The 24,064-nt window shown below is 44.5% G+C and overlaps 1 protein-coding gene across 2 annotated transcripts in view; it reads right to left on the bottom strand.

The window, feature by feature from the left end:
• The window catches only part of LOC110538651 (speckle-type POZ protein), an 86,366-nt gene that overhangs the window by 6,603 nt on the left and 55,699 nt on the right, over window positions 1–24,064 (bottom strand). For both annotated transcript variants that reach the window (XM_021625605.2, XM_036938797.1), the window contains 3 exons: window positions 8,058–8,235; window positions 3,297–3,352; window positions 1,064–1,186 (listed from right to left, as the gene is read on the bottom strand). In XM_021625605.2, the coding sequence (XP_021481280.1) occupies window positions 1,064–1,186; window positions 3,297–3,352; window positions 8,058–8,235 (357 nt within the window). The remainder of the gene's footprint in view (window positions 1–1,063; window positions 1,187–3,296; window positions 3,353–8,057; window positions 8,236–24,064) is intronic.

The raw sequence follows: 24,064 nt of genomic DNA, 5'->3' as shown, positions 1-24,064 counted from the left end.
GCTTCAGCACTCCATCCCATTCTATGAGCTTGTGTGGCCTACCACTTCACAGCTGAGCCGTTGTTGCTCCTAGATGTTTCCACTTCATAATAACAGCAGTTACGGTTGACCAGGGGAGCTCTAGCAGGGCAGAAATTTGACAAGCTGATTTGTTGGAAAGGTGGCATCCTATGACAGTGCATTGTTGAAAGCCACTAAGATCTTCAGTAAGGCCATTCTACTGCCAATGTTTGTATATGGAGATTGCATGGCTGTGTACTTGATTTTATACACCCGTCAGAAACGGCTGTGGCTGAAATAGCCGAAGCCACTAACTTGAAGGGGTGTCCACATACTTTTGTATATATAGTGTACAAAGCCCCACAACATTGCTAATCTTCCGACTGCAGCCAGGAGGACTGAGGCTGGCGATTCAGAGGTGTGTGTGTGTGTGTGTGTCTGTGTGTTACATAAGAGCTGTACTATTGTGTAGCCAGAGAGGCTGCTGGGATAGCATTAGAGGGGTAAAGGAGGACCTTAGTGAGACCTGGCCTTGGCCTCCAGTTATTCCAGCAGCTCCCTACAGAGTTAACCACATGCACCGTTATTAAATAAATCACACACACTGCATGAGAAAAGAGAGAGAAGGAAATGAATGTGAGGAGAGAGGATGAATGCAGAGTTAAGATGAGGGAGTGTCACAAGAGGAATCCTTGAGGAGCGAAGGGCAGCACTTAACACAAACAATGTAGGGTGTGTGCGTGTGTGTTTGTTCGCGCATCAACAGATCTGGGGTCCTAGCAATTACTCAAATATGTTGACAGAAAACCAAGGAAGTTATGGAGGTTGAATTCTGCCACATTCAGTTCATTTATTTAGATTCACATACACCTCACAAAGACCTAGCATCATTCTGCACACAGGACCACTACATATGGTACATAGCATCTCATACACCTCACACACAAACATAACATAATACTGTAGGCCAGTGAACATAACATATGATATACTCACTCATCCATACAATATGATATCAGATACGATATACACACCTCCTCATTCCTCCTCCACCCACACTAACCTTGTCAGCCGCAGCCAGCAGGTCGTCAGCCATCTTGTCCAGGTTGGGGGCTTTGCCCGTGTAGATGAAGCACATCATCTCCTTGAACACCTCGGGCTCCACATCGTTGATCTCCACACGGTTCTGGAGGAGGAGAGAAGAGACCCAGGGCAGTGCTCAGAGCCTATATTACCACAACTTCCCAACATCAGACCCATTATGAGCACTCCATTGACTGTGATCCTGTTCCAGCAGTCTTTCCATGATGCAGTCTGCTTAACTCATTTCAGATAGGTGAAGTTAACTATCTACACTGAACAAAAATATAAACGCAACATGCAAAGTGCTGGTCCCATGTTTCATGAGCTGAAATATAAGATCCCAGAAATGTTCCATACACACAAAAAGTTAATTTGTGCACAAAATTAGTTTACATTTCTGTTCGTGAACATTTTTCCTTGGCCAAGATAATCCATCCACCTGACAGGTGCGGCATATCAAGAAGCAGATTGAATAGCATGAACATTACACAGGTGCACCTTGTGCTGGGGAAAATAAAGGCCACTCTAAAAATGTGAGTTTTGTCACAAAACAATGTTACAGATGTCTCAAGGTTTGAGGGAGCGTGCAATTAGCATGGCGACTGCAAGAATGTGCACCAGAGCTGTTGCCAGAGATTTGAATGTTCATTTCTCTACCATAAGCCACCTTAAACGCCATTTTAGAGAATTTGGCAATATATCCAAAAGGCCTTACAACAGCAGACCATGTGTAACCACGCCGTCCCAGGAACTCCACATCTGGATTCTACACCCGTGGGACAGTCAGGGGGGAAGAGGAAGGGGGTGCTGAGGAGTGTTTGTCTGTCTGTAATTCTGTAATAAAGCCCTTTTGTGGGGAGAAACAAATTCTGATTTGCTGGGCCTGGGACTGGCTCCGCAGTGGGTGGGCCTATGCCCTCCCAGGCCCACCCAAGGCTACGCCCCTGCCCAATCATGTGAAATCCACAGATTTGGGCCTAATTAATTGATTTCAATTGAGAGATTTCCTTATGAACTGTAACTCTGTAAAATCGCTGGGTTTATATTTTTGCTTAGGTAAAGCTAATTTTACTATCTACTTTATCATTCATGTCACCCACCATGTCTAAACCCATAAAACACACACCAAATAGTTGTGAGCAGACCAGAGCACCAGAACACCTCTGAAACAGTCTGAACACGTTCAACCCCAAAATTGAAAACGACATTTGAGATGTATTCCCCCCCACAGTCGATTCCTGGAATTAATCCGGAGAATTCGTTCCCAACGAACGGTGCCTGCAGCCAACGGCAACGCTCTTTATCGCTCGTCGGCACGGTAACCTGAACCCTTTTCTCCGCTCCGAGAGGCAGAACAAGGCAGTAAACCAATTATGTTGCTGCTTTATCATCGTCACGGCGACCTGAGGTATTTCAGCAGGGTCAGGCCGGGTATACAGACAGCTCAGAGCACATTAATGTTCCACTCTGGACACTAACAAAACAGCACACTACAAATCAACCCATTACACATTAGCACAGACATACATGTGTTTGTTTATCACCAACAAACACAAACATTCATCCTGTACAGAGAGTACACATGTGATCTTTCATGGTCTACCAACACACACACACACACACACACACACACGAGTCTACCAACACAAACACACACAAACAGAGTCTACCAATACATACAAACAGGCACAAGGCTGGGCTATTATTGTGTTTATTTACAAACACATTCATTCTCCCTCTATAGACTGGTGAATCTGTTTTCTCTATCATATGGGGACACATTCCTCCCCCTCTCCCTGATGAAGACGCCCACTTATATAGCAATTAAGATGCATTTCCTCGCTGTGTGCTTTATCATTTCCAAATTTGAGCAGGGCCCGCATCAATATTCTGCCAACACGACCTCTAAATCACCACCATTCAATCTCACCACCTCCCTATCAGATGAGCAGGACCCACCATGGCAGGGGGCTCACACACACACCTAACAAGGATCTATTTTGGTCAAACTCCCACAAATCCTACAGTTACAGATCTTACAGTGAGCCTGCCAACTCCATGCAGACAGAGGCAACATTCTGGAAGGGTACAGTAACCGTGTAGACACATCCCTGTCTGAACTAGTGATGATGCAACAGAGAGAAAGATATGTGAAGAACCTCCCCACTGAGACACAGGACTGTTCAGGTCACAACACTGTCTACAACACTCACCTTTTTACTCTCCTCCATCTCATGTTCAAACATGGCACTGAACACTGGCGATCGGGCTGGAGGGGGGGGGGGGGGGGGGGGGGTAGAGAGAGCACATCAAAATGTATGTCACATGCGCCGAATACAAATGCTTACTTACAAGCCCTTAACCAACAATGCAGTTCAAGAAATGGAGTTAAGAAAATATCAAATCAAATAAAAAGTTACATAACGAGGCTATATACAGGGGGTACCGGTACCAAGTCAATGTGCAGGGGTACAGGTTAGTTGAGGTAATTTGAACATGGATAGATTGATAGAGCAAGTGAGCGAGAGAAGGAGAGAGAATAGTTTAGTTGGCTAATGTGTCTCCAATCTGTCTGTCTTTCTGCCTGCCACAGGGTCTGTGGAAAGAACGAACAGCCTCCGGTACACACCGTCCTGCTACTGCTACTCCCAAGGCCTAATGCACCAGCTCTCAGGATGTGCCCCAAATGGCACCCTATTTCCTATATAGTGCACTATTTTTGACCAGGGTAGCACACTAGGGAATAGGCTGTAATTTGTGACGTACTGAACCATATAGCGTTGTTTAATTCAGAGATTTGTCAGAGAGAGAGAGATAGAGAAACCCAACCCCACAGCAGCACACAATTAAAATGGCTCAAAATGACTCAATAATTGACAGCCATTCTTAATGGCTAATAATTGTTTCATAGTCTACATGTGTTTTTCTAATAAAGAAATGGGATTCCTCTATATGACAGTATGAGACTAGTGTGCTTGGGAGTAGGACACCTGAAGTGTTGTTCCATAGCTGAGAGTTGTTTCGTTGTGAGTGTTGTTCCATAGCTGAGAGTTGTTTCGTTGTGAGTGTTGTTCCATAGCTGAGAGTTGTTTTGTGTGAGTCCTGTTCCATAGCTGAGAGTTGTTTTGTGTGAGTGTTGTACCATAGCTGAGAGTTGTTGTGTGAGTGTTGTACCATAGCTGAGAGTTGTTTTGCTGTGAGTGTTGTTCCATAGCTGAGGGTTGTTTTGTTCCATAGCTGATAGTTGTTTTGTTGTGAGTCCTGTTCCATAGCTGAGAGTTGTTTTGTTGTGAGTCCTGTTCCATAGCTGAGAGTTGTTTTGTTGTGAGTGTTGTTCCATAGCTGAGAGTTGTTTTGTTCCATAGCTGAGAGTTGTTTTGTTGTGAGTGTTGTTCCATAGCTGAGAGTTGTTTTGTTCCATAGCTGAGAGTTGTTTTGCTGTGAGTGTTGTTCCATAGCTGAGAGTTGTTTTGTGTGAGTGTTGTACCATAGCTGTGTGAGGGTATTAGAGATGCAGTGCCAAGCTCGTTCTGCAGTAGACAGAGAGAGAAGCACCACACACTGTTTTAGATCACATGACCAATAAGAAGCCAATTTAAAGCGTTCCGCTCAGCCAGCACACACCCTTCCACAGCCCTTTTGATCCTGCTCTGTCCGTTTCCACAGTGATTAACGGACCGGAGAGTTGTCACAGGAACGGTGGTGGAGAGGGAGAACAATGAGGGGAGTGGGTGTCACCTAACCCAGGTAGCGGAAGAAGCGAGGGAAAAGGAGAAAAAGTGAGAGGGAGGTGCAGAGAGCCAGATGAGGGGGTGGAGAGAGAGAGTGAAGACCCCAATGCCACAGTAGCACACAATTAAAATGTCTCAAAATGACTGGATAATTGACAGCCATTCCCATTCTCCACAGGGAGAGTTCCTGAAAGTTTCAGTCAGATACTCAGCCATGGGGCTCTATTTGCAGCTGCCATTAACAGCCTGCTCTTTGGCAATTTCAACTTCAAAAAGCCAGCACTCCACTATTTTCCAACCCTGACGCAAGGGTTGGTAATTTACCTGTCTTATATTATATATATCATTATCAAAAAATAATGTATTTTCAGCTGTTTAAAGCTGTTGTACAAAACCAAAAGAAAGACAAAAACAAACTTAAGGGCGGGTAGCATAGAAATAGTGTACATTGAACAGATCTACCGCTTCCTCGACTTGCTTTCAATGAGAATGACAGATCTATAACTGCTGATAAAAACATTTAAAAATTTCACCTTGTGTATTCTACTATTCTAACTCGCAAAAGTTGAGACCACAACTACTATCTGTAGATGTGCAAATATTTTTATTTGTATTTTTTATTTAACCTTTATTTAAACAGGTAGGCAAGTTGAGAACCAGTTCTCATTTACAATTGCGACCTGGCCAAGATAAAGCAAAGCAGTTCGACAGATACAACAACACAGAGTTACACATGGAGTAAAACAAACATACAGTCAATAATAAAGTCTAAACAAGTCTATATACAATGTGAGCAAATGAGGTGAGAAGGGAGGTAAAGGCAAAAAAAGGCCTTGGTGGCAAGGTAAATACAATATAGCAAGTAAAACACTGGAATGGTAGTTTTGCAATGGAAGAATGTGCAAAGTAGAAATAAAAATAATGGGGTGCAAAGGAGCAAGATAAATAAATAAATAAAATACAGTAGGGAAAGAGGTAGTTGTTTGGGCTAAATTATAGGTGGGCTATGTACAGGTGTAGTAATGTGAGCTGCTCTGACAGTTGCTGCTTAAAGCTAGTGAGGGAGATATGAGTCTCCAGTTTCAGAGATTTTTGTAGTTCGTTCCAGTCATTGGCAGCAGAGAACTGGAAGGAGAGGCAGCCAAAGAAAGAATTGGTTTTGGGGGTGGCCAGAGATATATACCTGCTGGAGCGCGTGCTACAGGTGGGTGATGCTATGGTGACCAGCGAGCTGAGATAAGGGGGGACTTTACCTAGCAGGGTCTTGTAGATTACATGAAGCCAGTGGGTTTGGCGACGAGTATGAAGCGAGGGCCAGCCAACGAGAGCGTACAGGTCCCAATGGTGGGTAGTATATGGGGCTTTGGTGACAAAACGGATTGCACTGTGATAGACTGCATCCAATTTGTTGAGTAGGGTATTGGAGGCTATTTTGTAAATGACATCGTCGAAGTCGAGGATTGGTTTGATGGGCAGTTTTACAAGGGTATGTTTGGCAGCATGAGTGAAGGATGCTGTGTTGCGAAATAGGGAGCCAATTCTAGATTTAACTTTGGATTGGAGATGTTGGATGTGGGTCTGGAAGGAGAGTTTACAGTCTAACCAGACACCTAGGTATTTGTAGTTGTCCACGTATTCTAAGTCAGAGCCGTCCAGAGTAGTGATGTTGGACAGGCGGGCAGGTGCAGGCAGCGATCGGTTGAAGAGCATGCATTTAGTTTTACTTGTATTTAAGAGCAATTGGAGGCGTAGAGGTGGATCAGAGACTCACCAGCAGCAAGAGCGACATCATTGATGTATACAGAGAAGAGAGTTGGTCCAAGAATTGAACCCTGTGGCACCCCCATAGAGACTGCCAGAGGTCCGGACAGCAGACCCTCCGATTTGACACACTGAACTCTATCAGAGAAGTAGTTGGTGAACCAGGCGAGGCAATCATTTGAGAAACCAAGGCTGTCGAGTCTGCTGATGAGGAGATTGACAGAGTCGAAAGCCTTGGCCAGATCAATAAATACGGCTGCACAGTAATGTTTCTTATCGATGGCGGTTAAGATATTGTTTAGGACCTTGAGCGTGGCTGAGGTGCACCCATGACCGGCACTGAAACCAGATTGCATAGCAGAGAAGGTATGGTGAGATTCGAAATGGTCAGTAATCTGTTTGTTGACTTGGCTTTCGAAGACCTTAGAAAGGCAGGGTAGGATAGATATAGGTCTGTAGCAGTTTGGGTCAAGAGTGTCCCCCCCTTTGAAGAGGGGGATGACAGTAGCTGCTTTCCAATCTTTGGGAATCTCAGACGACACGAAAGAGAGGTTGAACAGGCTAGTAATAGGGGTGACAACAATTTCGGCAGCTCATTTTAGAAAGAAAGGGTCCAGATTGTCTAGCCCGGCTGATTTGTAGGGGTCCAGATTTTGCAGCTCTTTCAGAACATCAGCTGACTGGATTTGGGAGAAAGAGAAATGGGGAAGGCTTGGACGAGTTGCTGTGGGGGGTGCAGTGCTGTTGACCGGGGTATCAAACACCAGGCTGTAATGACGCCACAACACTTCGATGCAGTGCCTTAGACCGCTGCGCCACTCAGGAGGCCCTGCTGTTTAGTTATTAGAATTATACACTTTCTTTTTCGGCCTTATCGATAGCCAAGTGAATTTAGTCTTGCTTATTGACTATGTTTGGCATGACCACACTGCAATTTACAGTAGGCCTAGCCCCTATATCGGTGTGAATGCTATAGCCTATGTTTAATCGTGTAATTACATATTAAAGCAATGCAATTAAAACAATGTGGAATGCAAACATGTTGAAAATATTTAGCAAATATGGGGAAGGATATTTAACGAATTAGGCTATAACGGACTAATATTCGAATTGGAGTTGATGACAACGCTATACATAACAGACAGTAAATAAACAACTTTAAGCAACTACACATTTAGCCATAGAGCACGTTCCGATTGGTCAGTGTGGGGCCAAGCCTCGACACACCTACAATGTGTTTTATAAGTCCAGAACTTTCGCTCCACCGCCAGCTACTGTGGCCATTATTCTGGTTGTGAAAATTGCTAAAATATTTCTACTACTACCGACAGCGCTAAGACTTAACATTGCGTTAGGTTTGATACAATAGAGCCCATAGTCTGTGTTTCTGTCATTGATGTGTCAATATCTGTAAGAAGTGGGTCCGGTGTTCTGTGTGGTCAGTATGCACGTGCGTGGCGTGCGAGACAAAAGTAGTCTTACCTGCCAGGATGGCTTTGTGTGCCTGGAACTCCTGTCCCGCCACACACAGGGAGCAGTCAGTGAAGCGGGAGTGTTCCCAAAGCCCTCCCAGCTCATCGGCCAGCCTGCAGTCTGGCACCTTCACCATGTTCATAGTGTTCTGACCTGAGATGTTCACAGAGTCCTGCACCACACTCACCTACAGGGAGGGAGAGTTAGACGGAGAGACAGGAGAGGAGAGAGAAAAAGGAAAAAATAAGAAAAAAAACAGAAAGAAAGAAAAAGACAGAGGGAAGATCAGTCAGTCAGTCTACTCACACTGTATACATTACAGTAACCAGACAGACAGACAGACATCAGCGGTATTAGACCGTCTATCACCTTACACATTCTAATGGACAAATCAGACAACACACACATCAAATCATATACAGGAAGACCAGCCATTAACAGATGATCTCTGCCACACCAATCAATACATCAACCGTTAAATAAAGCTGCCATGCAAACACACACCTCCAACAATTAACGTGTGCTCTGCTCATTTACCACATCCACTCACAAACTAGACAGGGACTTGACTCAGTCTATTAATCATTAGGGTGTGTGTGTGTGTGTATATATTCTCCATGCTGGCTTAGCCACCTGTTCAAGACAACATCGAACATACTAATTTATCTCACTACAGGACAGTGTGCGCCCCACACACAGTCTTGTACAACTAACCTTGTTGGGACACAAAATGTAGTACCATTCAAGATCCTATTTTCCCTCCTAACCTTAACACTAATTCTAACCTAAACCCTAAACCCCCTAGAAATAGCATTTGACACTGTGGGGACTAACAAAATGTCCCCAGTTTGTGTTCGTTTACTGTTCTTGTGGGGACTTCTGGTCCCCACAAGTATAGTTAAACACGTCCACACAGACACTAGGTTATCAGCAACCTTTAATACCATAGAAGTAAAGAACCAAACATCGCCCAACAATTTCCAAGAAGAATCCAAACATTTTAAAGCAGAATTCCTAAGACACTGAAACGGTTCCCCAAAAAATATGAAAAAGCTGTGTCATGGCTCCCAGTAAGGTGACCTTGCTACTGGGCTGTTCAGACAGGGAGGGACGGAGGCTGCCCCCCATGAAAAACACCCTCCCTGTCCCCCTCTCTGTCTGTTCCTCTCTCCGTTCCTCAGTCCGCCCGTCCCTCTGTCTGCCCATCTGACTCAGGCAGAGACGAAAGGGGAGAAAAACACACAATGAAAAAGTGTGTGGCAAGCAGGAAATTGAATGTCAAGGACCCTTGTTTGCTCCTGATGGAGGTGTAAGTGTTAGCCTGGAGGGGAGAGAAAGACAGGGCGGGTGGGTTAGACATGGAGAATAAAAGACTGGGAGAAAAAGGCAGGACAGGGTGACAGACAGAGAGAAATAATAGGAGGGTATAGGATCCCAAGGAGGAAATAGACTCTCATAAACACAAGCTCATTTCCTGTGATGACATTACAGGGACACAGTACAAAGGAAATGGTGATGTTGAGAGGAGAGCATTGTGACCATGAGTATTGTGTATCACTGTGTGTGTGGCACAGTCTGGTACCCACAGCTGGCTCCATAAATCACACTCCAGGGGGACTTTAGTATGAATGATGTACATCCATCTCCACACACACACACTCACTCAAGAGTACACCCACAAGGCACTCATAAGACACTGATTAGCAACTACAAGGACTGGGAGAGACAGACGTGTGGAGGAGAGATGAAGATGGAGATGAGAAGGAGAAAGAAGACAGTATAGGAGGCATATTAAAAGAGGTCAACTGGAGACTGAGTAAGAGGGAGGGAACAGGTAAGTCAACACAGACAGCACTGGGTCTGTTGAGATGCACTCTGTATGGCCGTGTCTCAAATAGCACCCTATTCCCTATATAGTGCTCAACTTTTGACTGTAGGGAATAGAGTGCCAATTGGGCCGAACTCATTATATATAGTGGTAAATACAGATGGGAGTGGTTCTGTTTTATGTGTGTCTGTTGGTATAAATAAGCATGGCGGTGCACTCAGCCGCTGTATAGCACGGCAAGCCGCGCTAGGCTAGCCACGCTAGGCTAATCACACTGGCTAACCTGGCCCATTATTCCATCAACTAACCAGGTGGAAACAACACTTTGCTGTAGCTCTGCAGCTAGCTCCTATTTACACACACTGACTAAACTACTCTCTGTCTTCACCACTCAGTCACGTTCTCCTGTCATCATCTTCATCACCAGCATGTTCAACAATCATCACCATCATCCTCGTCAGCAAGGCCGTATATTACTATCATTATGGTGGCGATGTTCATTAATGGCCTTAACCCCTGACCTGCTGGTTTCTCTATCAACTCACAGCAGCCCTCTTGATCTCTGCAGACCAGACAGTTGCGATGGAATCTCAGAGCCCAGAAGATTCATTCATTTCTGCGTCAGTCTCTTTTACTCCTCTACGTGTCTGTTAATAGATTTACAGTACGCCATGAGTGAAATGGTCCCCAAAAAATTTGCAAATCAAGTTCATTAAGTTATGGAACACTCTCTTTTCCCTCCACTGTGTCTTATGTTCAATATGAGACTCTTCTCTGATCAATCCAGAGCAGACTGGGTCACACGCACACACACCTTTCCTCAGCTCTGCCTTAATAGGTGTGTGATCTTTTAAACTTGTCGTCTGAACCCCCGAGCGCAGAACTCATCAGCAGCTTTTTATAATGCATGACTGGCCCTTCATCCGTTCTCTCTCCAGCTGCTCTCCAGTCAACCAGAGTAAACAGCACTGCTCAAGACACACAAACTATATTGAATGCAAACACGCTGTCTTTATAAACATACTTTCCTCAGAGGTATCAGCAAACCCCAAAATAAGGCCACACACATCTAAAAGCCCACGCTCACACATGCAGACATTAAACCAAATGACGTAAATCTAGGTGCTTAACTGGGGCAAAACATACCAGTCAACCCTGCTGGCAACCCATTAAAGCCTCATAGCGGATGAGACAAATTATTCCCATACTTTAGACGGTGAGTGACAGTTAACACTACTGATGAGCATTCCATTGAGTCCGTGGAGACACCATTCACACCAGGGTACTGGGTATTTCAGCAGACCAGCCTGCACCTGCACCCTTCCGCCACAGACGTTTTGGATCGAGTGGATCGACACACAGATGGGGGCAGAGGCATATTTCATGCATGATTTGAAGTCAAGCTGGTGAACGACGCGCACGAGAGAGAGAGAGAGAGAGAGAGAGAGAGAGAGAGAGAGAGGACCGGAGCCACAGCAGCCAGTTTCCCATTGTTTCGGAGCCATGTGTTACTGTTGTCTCGCCAGCCTTGTTCTTCCACAGAGACAAACAACTGCCTGGGTGGCAGAGAGAAATGCAGACAGACCGACGCAGACACACGGATGCAGGAAAACAGGCAGGCCAGCCATTCAGGTCCCTTGAAACTAGTTGTGTTTTCTCTGCTGGAAGATCACAGAGACACTAAACTGATAGCTTTGAGACGGAGGCCCGATTTAACAGCGCTTGAAGGAAACGATCTGGAGGAGCACGGGAGAAAGACAGTTACTTGGTGCTTCATTTTTTATAAGAACTAAAGTTTTTGGGGATTGGGTTTAAAGATCTGTTGGTGTTGTTGCGTCAAGGTGTAGCTTGTTCTCAACCTGAATGAGGAGGCCTCGAAACTAGGGTTTCTAAATACCCTCGTACGATACCGTTTTAAGCAAATTTGAATATTTGTACATTTCATATAAATACATGCAGTCAACTTGAGCACTAGGTAACAGACAAAGCAGATTACATTCATTATTTTGACTGTTACATTATTTTTCATTATGAAGCTTACCAGTATTTGTTTTCCAAAACAGCTGTCACGTGTGTTTGTTTATAAAGAAGCACAATGAGACCAGTCACTCCTTGCAGTGCAACTGAAGAGAGGTGATCAAGTTACACTTGTATGATATTCACTACTAATGTTTGCCAGCTATATATCTTATAACTATTAAGTTAATTATCTAAGATGGGACAAATTCTCTCCAGCTAGGTTTTGCTAAACGGCTAACATTAGCTTGAAAGATCAAGCTTCTTGTAACTTTTTACATTTAACTGGGCAAGTCAGTTAAGAACAAATTCTTACTTTCAATGATGGCCTAGGAACAGTGGGTTAACTGCCTTGTTCAGGGGCAGAAGGACAGATTTTTACCTTGTCAGCTCGGGGATTCAATCTTGCAACCTTTCGGTTACTGGTCCAACGCTCTAACCACTAGGCTACCTGCCGCCCCATGAGGATCAACATGAAACAAAGGCACTTTTCTCCTCTCTCACCTTCTCTCCATCTATCACTATTCATCTGTCCGTCTCAGTTACTGGGTCTCTAACCCTCTTTCTTTCTCTCAAGTGTCATCTTGCTTTATTTCCCTCACTTATTCTCTCTGTCGCCTACGCCATTCTACCCTCGCTCTCTCCCTTCTCCAAACAAGGCTCGGGCGGTATATCGTATAGCGGTGTATTTGGAAAAAGCCACGGAATGGTTCTGCCAATATTCAAAAATATTTATTCAAACTCTTTCAATAAATGTTCATATTTGTAGCCACTTTTTAAGTTGTTACCCGCAGTCCACATGTGCAATACATTAGGAGATAAAGCTTTCTTCATTTCACCTGTCACATTTTAAATGATGAAGCTTATCGTAGTTCCCCAGAACAGTTGAGCCAGTCACGTGTTTGTTTATAAACAGCACAGCGGGAGAAAGCCATGTGGTGAATCCATAGCATTCTATATCTATCAGTGAGTCTCTGTTGTGCAGCGCAATGAGGTGATGTACTTACACTTATGTGCAATTCACTACTCAATGTTTTCCATCAGTTATCTTAGTATGGCTTTCTGCCAGAAGTCAAAGATCTCTGGATGAGTTATTTTTTCCCCTGTGCTTCCTACTAGTGTTCCCTCTTCTCCATGTACACATGGTTCTCTTCCTTCAGAAAAGCAAGCATCACAACTTTGTTAATTTGCACAATTTATCTTGTTCACTTTCGCTTGTCAATGTCCATACAGATCGAAAATGATAGCCGGTAGCTAGTCGCTATGCTTGTATAACTTTACGAGCTGGGTTTGCCAGTCTTTGCAAATAGTTTATCCGTTTTTGCCCGTTAGCATTTAGCTATGTGATTTCACTATTATAGTAGTTTGTGCTAATTTTGTTAGCATTCTGGTAATACAGGCCCGATGGGCTTTTCTTGTGTTTTTAGCACCCACTTGTGTGCTATGCCGGTTATACCGTAAATCCTGGTATATGAGAAGGGCGATATGACAATATGAAAATCTGGATACCACCCAAGCCTACTCCAAACCCTGTTACATCTCCTCTCAAACTATTTCCACCCTCTTACACCCATCTTCCATCCTTCCCATTCTTTCTCTGTCTATCCTCCCTAACCAAGTCTCTCACTTTGTGTCTCAGTCTCACTGAGCCTCTACACATCTACCTGTCTCAGTTTTGGGGAGGTGTGTGAGGTGAGAAAGGGAGGTGTGTAGGGAGGTAGATAGGGGTGAAGAGAGCAGCTGGAGCATCTGCAGCAGTCTCCTCTGACAGCAGCGTGGCATATGGCAGGGCCCTGTGAAGGATGGGCGCTGTCACCCAGCAAAGTGCTTACCCACAGACAGCCAGGAGAACGAGAGAGAGCGAGAGAGAAAGAGCAGGAGTAAGAGAAGGAAACAGCTGAACATCAGCACCCACCTCATTTATTTACACACTCCCTGGGAGGAGACGATGGAGATAAAAAGAGGAGAGAGAGGATACGGAGGAGAGAGAGAAAGATAGAAAGAAAGCTCTGTGGATACAAAGAGGCTGTAGGGTGGTTAGGATGAGACTAGAAGCACTATTGTATCATCACTGTTATGAAGTAAGAGTTATGCTGGGGTAGAATGAGAAAACCCTTCAGTGGTTCATTCACTCCCTGAGGTGACAGAGTGGGTTAAACAACCCCATCATGCCCACCAGCCGAGGCTCTCTGACACTGACACAACTGTCTGCCTAAAGGTGGACCACTGACTTACCAATTTAGGATGACTGAGTATCCGAAAGACACTTCTGTTCAACTTTCTGAATAGAGCTAGCCACACTTAACAGTAAGCAAAACCCCTTAGGCAGAGATACAGTACATTTTATGAGGAAGTTCTCCAACAAACGTATGTAAGGGGTGGAAAACTACGGTCCTTGAGAACTACTGGTGTGCAGGTTTTGCTTCATCCCAGCTGGTTTTGGAACAAAATCCTGCATACAATTAGTTCTCCAGGACCGGCGCTAGAGTTCCATATATTACACTGCTTTTAAACTAGATCCATACAGTGTATTTAAACTGTGACCTTGGTGAGTGAGGTTAGTATGAGCCCTGTCAGAGATGCGAGAGACAGAGAGACCAGCCATTTACCAGGGTGTCTCATTAGAAAAGTGAAGAAAGTAAAAACACTTCTCCTAAACTTCTATCCATCCAAATCTGCCCGTCAGCCCCTCTCCCTCCCTCCCTCCCTCCGTCTCCCTCTCGTTCATTCGTTCGTTCGCCCTCTCGTTCATTCGTTCGTTCGCCCTCTCGTTCATTCGTTCGTTCGCCCTCTCGTTCGCGAGAGAGAGAGAGAGAGAGAGAGAGAGAGAGAGAGCGAACACGAGAGAGTGAGAGAACGAGAGAGAGAGCAAACACGAGAGAGTGAGAGAACGAGAGAGAGAGCGAGCAGGAGAGAGAGAGAGAGAGAGAAACTATCCTTTCATTAAATACCTGCGAGCAGAGATGATGAGGAGAGGGAGAGATATAAAAAAGAGGGGAGGCGTAGAGCAAAGGAAGGGAGAGGAGGGAGCAGTGAGGAGGAAACAAGAGAAGGGAGAGGAGCAAAACCAGGAGACAGGGAAGGGATGAGGGGTGATATTGGGGGGGGGGGGGGGGGGGCTAAATGCCCCAGAGCAATGGGCTCTGGGGCGTTCCCTCTCTCTCAGAAGCAGGACAGGACCATGTGGCCAAGACAAGGAGAGAGAGGGAAGGAAGGAAGGAGAGATGAGGTTTCAAGTTTTAATGTCAAATGCACTAGAACAGTGAAATTCCTTTCTTGCACACTCCAAACCCAAATATGCAGTAAGTAATAAATATCAATGAAGCACTAAAAATGACATAAGGTAGAACAAAAACACACAAGAAAAAAAAGAACATAAGTAAGCTATGCACAGGGTCAGTTTGAGTGCAGGGATGCTAGAGTGAGGTACGTACTATGCATTTACAAAGTATTCAGACCCCATAGACTATTTGCACATTGTTACCCATTATGACAAAGCAAAAATAAGTTCATAAATAAATATCACATTTACTTAAGTATTCAGATCCTTTACTCAGTACTTGGTTGTAGCACCTTTGACAGCGATTACAGCCTCGAGTCTTATTGGGTATGATGCTACAAGCTCGGCACACCTGTATTTGGAGCGTTCCTCCCTTTCTTCCCTGCAGATCATCTCAAGCTCTGCCAGGTTGGATGGGGTGCGCCGTTGCACAGCTATTTTCAGGTCTCTCCAGAGATGTTAGTTCAGGTTCAAGTCCGGGCTCTTGCTGGAACACTCAAGGACGTTCAGAGACTTGTCCCTAAGCCACTCCTGTGCAGTCTTTGCTGTGTGCTTAGGGTCGTTGTCCTGTTGGAAGGTGAACCTTCACCCCAGTCTGAGGTCCTGAGCGCTCTGGAGCAGGTTTTTTTAACAAGGATCTCTCTGTACTTTGCTCCGTTCAGCTTTCCCTCGATCCTGACTAGTCTCTCAAGCCCTGCTGCTGAAAACATCCCCACAGAATGATGCTGCCACCAGGGATGGTACCAGGTTTCCTCCAGACATAACTCTGGGCATTCAGGCCAAAGAGTTCAATCTTGGTTTCATCAGACAAGATAATCTTGTTTCTCATGGTCAGAGTCTTTACGTGACTTTTGGCAAACTCCAAGCAGCCTGTCATGTGCATTTTACTGAGGAGTGCACTCTGTCAAGCCCCTCTACCATAAAGGCCTGAGTGGTGGAGAGCTGCAGAGATGCTTGTCCTTCTGGAAGGTTCATCCATCTCCACAGAGGATGTCTGGAGCTCTGTCAGAGTGACCATTGGGTTCTTGGTCACCTCCCTAATCAAGGCCCTTCTCCTGATTGCTCAGTTTAGCCGGGCGGCCAGTTCCAGGAAGAGTCTTGGTGGTTCTAAACTTCTTCCATTTAAGAAAGATGGATGCCTCTGTTCTTGGGGACATTCAATGCTGCAGAAATGTTTCCCTTTCCCAGATCTGTGCCTCAATACAATCCTGTCTCTGAGTTTTACAGACAATTCCTTCGACCGCATGACTTGGTTTTTGCTCTGACATGCACTGTCTACTGTGGGACCTTAAATATGCAGTTGTGTGCCTTTCCAGATAGTGTCCAATCATTTGAATTTACCACAGTTGGACTCCAATCATGTTGTAGAACAGCAGCAAAGGACCTTGTGAAGATGCTTGAGGAAACCGGTACAGAAGTATCTATATCTACAGTAAAACGAGTCCTATATCGACTTAACCTGAAAGTCCGCTCAGCAAGGAAGTAGCCCCTGCTCCAAAACCGCCATAAAAAACCCAGACTACGGTTTGTAACTGCACATGGGGACAAAGATCGTACTTTTTGGAGAAATATCTTTCTGGTCTGATGAAACAAAAATAGAACCGTTTGGCCATAATGACCATCGTTATATTTCGAAGAAAAGGGGGGAGGCGTGCAAGCCGAAGAACACTATCCCAACCGTGAAGCACGGGGGAGGCAGCATCATGTTGTGGGGGTGCTTTGCTGCAGGAGGGACTGGTGCACTTCACAAAATTGATGGCATCATGAGGGAGGAAAATTTGGTGGATATATTGAAGCAACATCCCAATACATCAGTCAGGAAGTTAAAGCTTGGACAATGACCCCAAGCATACTTCCAAAGTTGTGGCAAAATGGCTTAAGGACAACGAAGTCAAGGTATTGGAGTGGCAAGGAGGACTACACATCTGACTCAGTTACACCAGCTCTGTCAGGAGGAATGGGCCAGAATTCACCCAACTTATTGTGGGAAGCTTGTGGAAGGCTACCCGACACATTTGACCCAACAATTTAAAGGCAATGCTACCAAATACTAATTGAGTGTGTATAAACTTCTGACCCACTGGGAATGTGATGAAAGAAATAAAAGCTGAAATAAATCACTCTACCATTATTCTGTCATTTCACATTCTTAAAATAAAGTGGTGATCCTAAATGACCTAAGACAGGGAATTTTTACCAAGATTAAATGTAAGGAATTGTGAAAAACAGTTTAAATGTATTTGGCTAAGGTGTATGTAAACTTCCGACTTCAACTGTAAGGTGACTTGGCATCAGGATATACACAGAGTATAACCAACATTAGAAACCTCTTCCTAATTATTGAGTTGCAACCCGCCCCTTTCGCCCTCAGAACAGCCTAAATTCGTTGGGGCATGGACTCTACAAGGTGCTGAAAGCGTTCCACAGGGATTCTGGCCAATGTAGACCCAAATATTTGCCACAGTTGTGTCAAGTCGGCTGGATGTTCTTTGGGTGGTGGGCCATTCTTGATACACACAGGACACTGTTGAGCGTGAAAAACCCAGCCGCATTGCAGTTCTTGACACAAACCGGTGCGCCTGGCACCTACTACCATAACCTGTTCGTAGGCACTTAAACATGTTATATTGCCCATTCCCCCTCTGCATGGCACACACACACCCCATGTCTTAATTGTCTTAAGGTTTAAAAATCCTTCTTTAACCGGTCTCCTCCTCTTCATCTACACTGATTGAAGTGGATTTAACAAGTGACATCAACAAGGGATCATAGCTTTCACCTGGATTCACCTCGTCAGTCTCATGGAAAGAACAGGCGTCCTTAATGTTCTGTATACTCAGTGTATGATAATTTACACTGCTGCTACTCTGTTTATAATTGTATGTGAGTGTGTGTGCATGTATGTAGATTCAGTATAAATGTGTGTGTGTTGGAGTGTCAGTGTGCGTGAGTGTGTAGAGTCCTGTGAGCGTGCCATAGAGAAATAAATACAAGGGCCAACTCAGATATTCCCTAGAACCTATTTAGAAGTGTTATGGCTTGGGGATAGATGCTGTTCAGGACCCTGTTGTTGTCAGACTTGATGCACTGGTACCACTTGCTGTGTGGAGCTGAGAGAACAATCTATGGCTTGGGGGGCTGGAGTCTTTGATGATTGTCCGGGTCTTCCTTTCACACCGCCTGATATAGAGGTCCTGGATGGCAGGGAACTCGGCCCCAGTCGAGGGGGCTGTCCGCACCATCCTCTAGCACCATGCGACCGAGGGCGGTGTTGTTGCCGTACCAAGCAGTGATGCAGATAGTCAAGGTGCTCCCAATAGCGCAGCTGTAGACCTTTTTGAGAATTTGAGGGCCCATTGCCAAACCTTTTCAACTTCCTGAGGGGGAAGAGGCGCCGTCACGCCTTCTTCATGACTGTGCACGTGGACCATTTTAAGTCCTTAGAGATTAGAACACCCCTGTGGAGGCCCCATGTTGAGGGTCAGTTTGGTGGACGTGATGTTGCCTACCCTTCACCACCTGGGGTCGGCCCGTCAGGAAGTCCAGGATCCAGCTTCAGAGTGAGATGTTCAGTACCAGGGTCCTAAGCTTGGTGACGAGCTTGGAGGGGACGATGGTGTTGAACGCTGAGCAGTAGTCAATGAACAGCATTCTCACAAATGGAGAGAGAAAGAGTGGAGAGAGAGAGAGGAGAGAGAAAGAGAAAAATGAAAGAGAAAGAAAAAAAAAAGAAAGAGAATGAGAGAACGAGGAGACAGGTCTCCAATGGTAGTAAAGACTGCATCCCAGGGGGAACAAGGACCAGGAATATTGAAGTACTTTACAGTCTTACCTGCCCACGGGAAGACCTTGTGGTAGCTAGAGGTCAACCGATTATGATTTTTCAACGCCGATACCGATTATTGGAGGACCAAAAAAGCCGAAACCGATTAAATCGTCCGGTTTTTAAAAAATGTATTTGTAATAATGACAATTACAACAATACTGAATGAACACTTATTTTACCTTAACATAATACATCAATAAAATTAAATTTAGCCTCAAATAAATAATGAAACATGTTCAATTTGGTTTAAATAATGCAAAAACAAAGTGTTGGAGAAGAAAGTTCAATATGTGCCATGTAAAAAAGCTAACATTTGAGTTCCTTGCTCAGAACATGAGAACATATGGAAGTTGGTGGTTCCTTTTAACATGAGACGTCAATATTCCAAGGTAAGAGGTTTTAGGTTGTAGTTAATATAGTATTTATAGGACTATTTCTCTCTATACCATTTGTATTTAATTAACCTTTGACTATTGGATGTTCTTATAGGCACTTTAGTATTGCCAGTGTAACAGTATAGCTTCCGTCCCTCTCCTCGCCCCTACCTGGGCTCGAACCAGGAACACATCGACAACAGCTACACTCGAAGCAGCATTACCCATCGCTCCACAAAAGCCGCGGCCCTTGCAAAGCAAGGAGAACAACTACTCCAAGTCTCAGAGCGAGTGATGTTTGAAACACTATTAGCCCGCACCCCGCTAACTAGCTAGCCATTTCACATCGGTTACACCAGTCATTAGGCTTGAAGTCATAAACAGCGCTGTGCTTGCGAAGAGCTGCTGGCAAAATGCACGAAAGTGCTGTTTGAATGAATGCTTACGAGCCTGCTGCTGCCTACCATCGCTCAGTCAGACTGCTCTATCAAATCATAGACTTAATTATAACATAATAACACAGAAATATGAGCATTTGGTCATTGATATGGTCGAATCCGGAAACTATCATACCGTTTGGTATTTTATCTAACGGGTGGCATCCCTAAGTCTAAATATTCTTCTTACATTGCACAACCGTCAATGTTATGTCATAATTACGTAAAATTCTGGCAAATTAGTTCGCAATGAGCCAGGCTGCACAAACTGTTGCATATACCTCGACTCTGCGTGCAATTAACGCAAGAGAAATGACACAATTTCACCTGGTTAATATTGCTTGCTAACCTGGATTTCTTTCAGCTAAATACGCAGGTTTAAAAATATATACTTCTGTGTATTGATTTTAAGAAAGGCATTGGTGTTTATGGTTAGGCACAGTCGTCCAACGATTGTGCTTTTTTCGCAAATGCGCTTTTGTTAAATCATCCCCCTGCGTTGCATCGATTATATGCAACGCAGGACACGCTAGATAAACAAGTAATATCATCAACCATGTGTAGTTATAACTGAACCAATTATCTCTTGGCTCCACAATGTCTGTGTGCCAGTCACTGTGTCTCCGTGAGCTTGTCCAGAATGGGAGTGTCTAAAATGACAATTGATGTATATGTACTATGTTATACCAAGAACGAGAAGTAGAACCTCGTTTTAGGAGAGCAAACTGAACAATAATTTATAGCTAATGCTGTCTGGCTATGGAATACTCCTCTCTCAAGTAAAGTCTTCCTTTGTAATGTTCCTAAGATCTGTTATTCGTCATGTGAGTTGAGATAGGTGTGTCTTGGCTATAAATGATACTAAGAACTGTTTTGTAAGGACTCTCAGGGTTGTGATGGAGCTCATATAATTAAAGATGGACTTTATGATAACTCTGACTTGTGTGTGGTTTGCTCTCATGATTTGGTAAATACAGGAAATTTCCACTACAAGCGGTGGACTAGTTAACTGTAAGATTGCAAGATTGGGTCCCCCGAGCAGACAAGGTGAAAATCTGTCGTTCTGCCCCTGAACAAGGCCCATCGTTCCTAGGCCTTAATTGAAAATAAGAATGTGTTCTTAACTGACTTTCCTAGTTAAATAAAGGTTTAAAAAATAAATACATTTAAAAAGGCAAAATAGGCATTCAAAAATACTGATTGTTATGAAAACTTGAAATAGGCACTAATTAATCGGTCAACCTCTACTCACTACAGTAACTCACACTAGGGCTGGGTGATATGGCAAAAAAACATGGGCATTAAATATGGAGTTGGTCTTCCCCTTTGCTACTATAACTGCCTCCACTCTTCTGGGAAGGCTTTCCACTAGATGTTGGAACATCGCTACGGGGATTTTCTTCCGTTCAGCCACAAGAGCATTAGTGAGATTGGGCACCAATGTTGGGCGATTAGGCCTGGCTCGCAGTCGGCATTCCAATTCATCCCAATGGTGTTCGTTGAGGTTGAGGTCTGGTTGTAAGAAACTCAAACTCAGTGTATTTATAGAACGCTTGTGGATTTATATTAACCTCTTGGATATAGGGGGCACTATTTTAATTTTTGGATGAAAACGTTCCCGTTTTAAACAAGATATTTTGTCATGAAAAGATGCTCGACTATGCATATAATTGACAACTTTGGAAAGAAAACACTCTGACGTTTCCAAAACTGCAAAGATATTGTCTGTGAGTGCCACAGAACTGATGTTACAGGCGAAACCCAGATAAAAATCCAATCAGGAAGTGCCACATTTTTTTAAACCGCCTCATGCCAATGACTCCTCATATGGCTGTGAATGAGCTACGAATGAGCTTACATTTTCCACGCATTCCCCAAGGTGTCTACAGCATTGTGACGTCTTTTTAGGCATTTCCATTGGAGAATGGCTGTAAGGGACCATATATAGCGAGTGGTCACATGGTGTCTCCCGGAGAAAATCTTGCGTAAAATACTGAGGTAGCCATTTTTCCAATCGTTTCTTATGAGAAACCAATTGCCTCGACGGATATATTATCGAATACATATGTTAAAAACACCTTTAGGATGGATCCTAAACAACGTTTGCCATGTTTCTGTCGATATTATAGAGCAAATTTTGAAAAAAGTTCGGCGTTATAGTTTAAGTATTTTTCGGTCGATTTCTCAGCCAAGCATGATGAACAAACGGGAACTTTTTCGCCTACAAGAATATTATTTTTTCTAACTGGGAGTCTCCTGAGTGAAAGCATCTGAAGTTCTTCAAAGGTAAATGATTTCATTTGGTTGCTTTTCTTATTTTCGTGAAAATGTTGCCTGCTGCCAGCCGAGCCTAGCATAGCATTATGCCATGATAAACTTACACAAATGCTTGTCTAGTGTTGGCTGTAACGCATACTTTGAAAATCTGAGATGACAGTGTTGTTAACAAAAGGCTAAGCTTGTGTTTGAATTTTTTTATTTCATTTGCGATTTTCATGAATAGGAAACGTTGCGTTATGGTAATGCGCTTGAGGCTATGATTACGCTCCCGGATACGGGTTTGCTCGTCGCAAGAAGTTTTAAGAAGCTAAGTGAAAACTTCATTGTCATCAACATTGTTGCATGTGCTGCATTGATCATGCAGACTGAACACAAGTGTCTTGTGGTTAAGCAACAACAAATTAGCTCCTTGAGTGAGACGGGGCACGGCTAGGTCTGCGAGGAAATGTACATTACACATGGCATATTACAAACCAAACATCCAAATACCGTTATACAAGTTAAAGAAAAAAACCTAAACCGGTCAGTGCATAAATGCTGGTATATAGTAAAATAAGGACTATAACCAACCAGCAGCCTAACACCACTGGGGAGGGCTATGTTGGAAGTACTCTCTATGCCAACCCTCTCTCACATACACAGGGACATGTGCATACACACACAGTACACGCAGTCACACACACAGTACACGCAGTCACACACACAGTACACGCAGTCACACACACAGTACACGCAGTCACACACACACACAGTACACGCAGTCACACACACACCTCCCCCACAGCTCTGTAGTAGCTGCTATGCCCCTCTTACTCGTCTGTCAATAGGCCCAGTTTGGAAGCACTTTAAACAGACTTGCACATCGCTCCTCTCTCTCTCTCTCTCGTAACAAACAGGGGGAAACTTCAAGACATGGATTTCAGCACCATACCCACAGGGTTAATTAGGTTTGCTTTAAACAGCCACCACCATGCTTTTTAAACATTTATGGGTGAATGCATGACAACGAGAACATTACCATATCCAGAAAGTTAACCTCTACTCTGTTCCCCGATCCAACAGGGGGGGCTGGGCGACACAGAGAGAGAGATGGTTGACCTCTGCTGCCCCCTCTGTTACAGCCTAGTAATAACAGGGGATATAATCTAGCCCAACACTACACAGCATCTGACCTGAGCCCTACTGACAAACTGACGGAATAAGAATCCACACAGACCTTTTTGGTCTTAATTTAAAAAGTTAGGCATAAGGTTATCAGTGTGGTTGGGGTTGGCAAAGAGTAATTGCAGGAATAGACAGGGTTTATGACTTTGTGGCAACTAGTGATAACCCATGAGGTTTTCCTGGTCAGGTCACATGGTTAAGACAGACCCCTGGCCCTAGTCCCAGTGTAGCTGTGTGTGTGTCCTATAAACGGGTCAGCTGTGTGTGTCCTATAAACGGGTCAGCTGTGTGTGTCCTATAAACGGGTCAGCGATGTGTGTCCTATAAACGGGTCAGCGGTGTGTGTCCTATAAACGGGTCAGCTGTGTGTGTCCTATAAACGGGTCAGCGGTGTGTGTCCTATAAACGGGTCAGCGGTGTGTGTCCTATAAACGGGTCAGCGGTGTGTGTCCTATAAACGGGTCAGCGGTGTGTGTCCTATAAACGGGTCAGCTGTGTGTGTCCTATAAACGGGTCAGCGGTGTGTGTCCTATAAACGGGTCAGCTGTGTGTGTCCTATAAACGGGTCAGCGGTGTGTGTCCTATAAACGGGTCAGCGGTGTGTGTCCTATAAACGGGTCAGCTGTGTGTGTCCTATAAACGGGTCAGCGGTGTGTGTCCTATAAACGGGTCAGCGGTGTGTGTCCTATAAACGGGTCAGCGGTGTGTGTCCTATAAACGGGTCAGCGGTGTGTGTCCTATAAACGGGTCAGCTGTGTGTGTCCTATAAACGGGTCAGCGGTGTGTGTCCTATAAACGGGTCAGCTGTGTG

The sequence above is a fragment of the Oncorhynchus mykiss genome, chromosome 12, assembly GCF_013265735.2.
Source record: "Oncorhynchus mykiss isolate Arlee chromosome 12, USDA_OmykA_1.1, whole genome shotgun sequence".
Lineage (NCBI taxonomy): Eukaryota > Metazoa > Chordata > Actinopteri > Salmoniformes > Salmonidae > Oncorhynchus > Oncorhynchus mykiss.
Note: the sequence above shows the minus strand (reverse complement) of the source record. Positions and strands in the feature narration are given on the sequence as shown.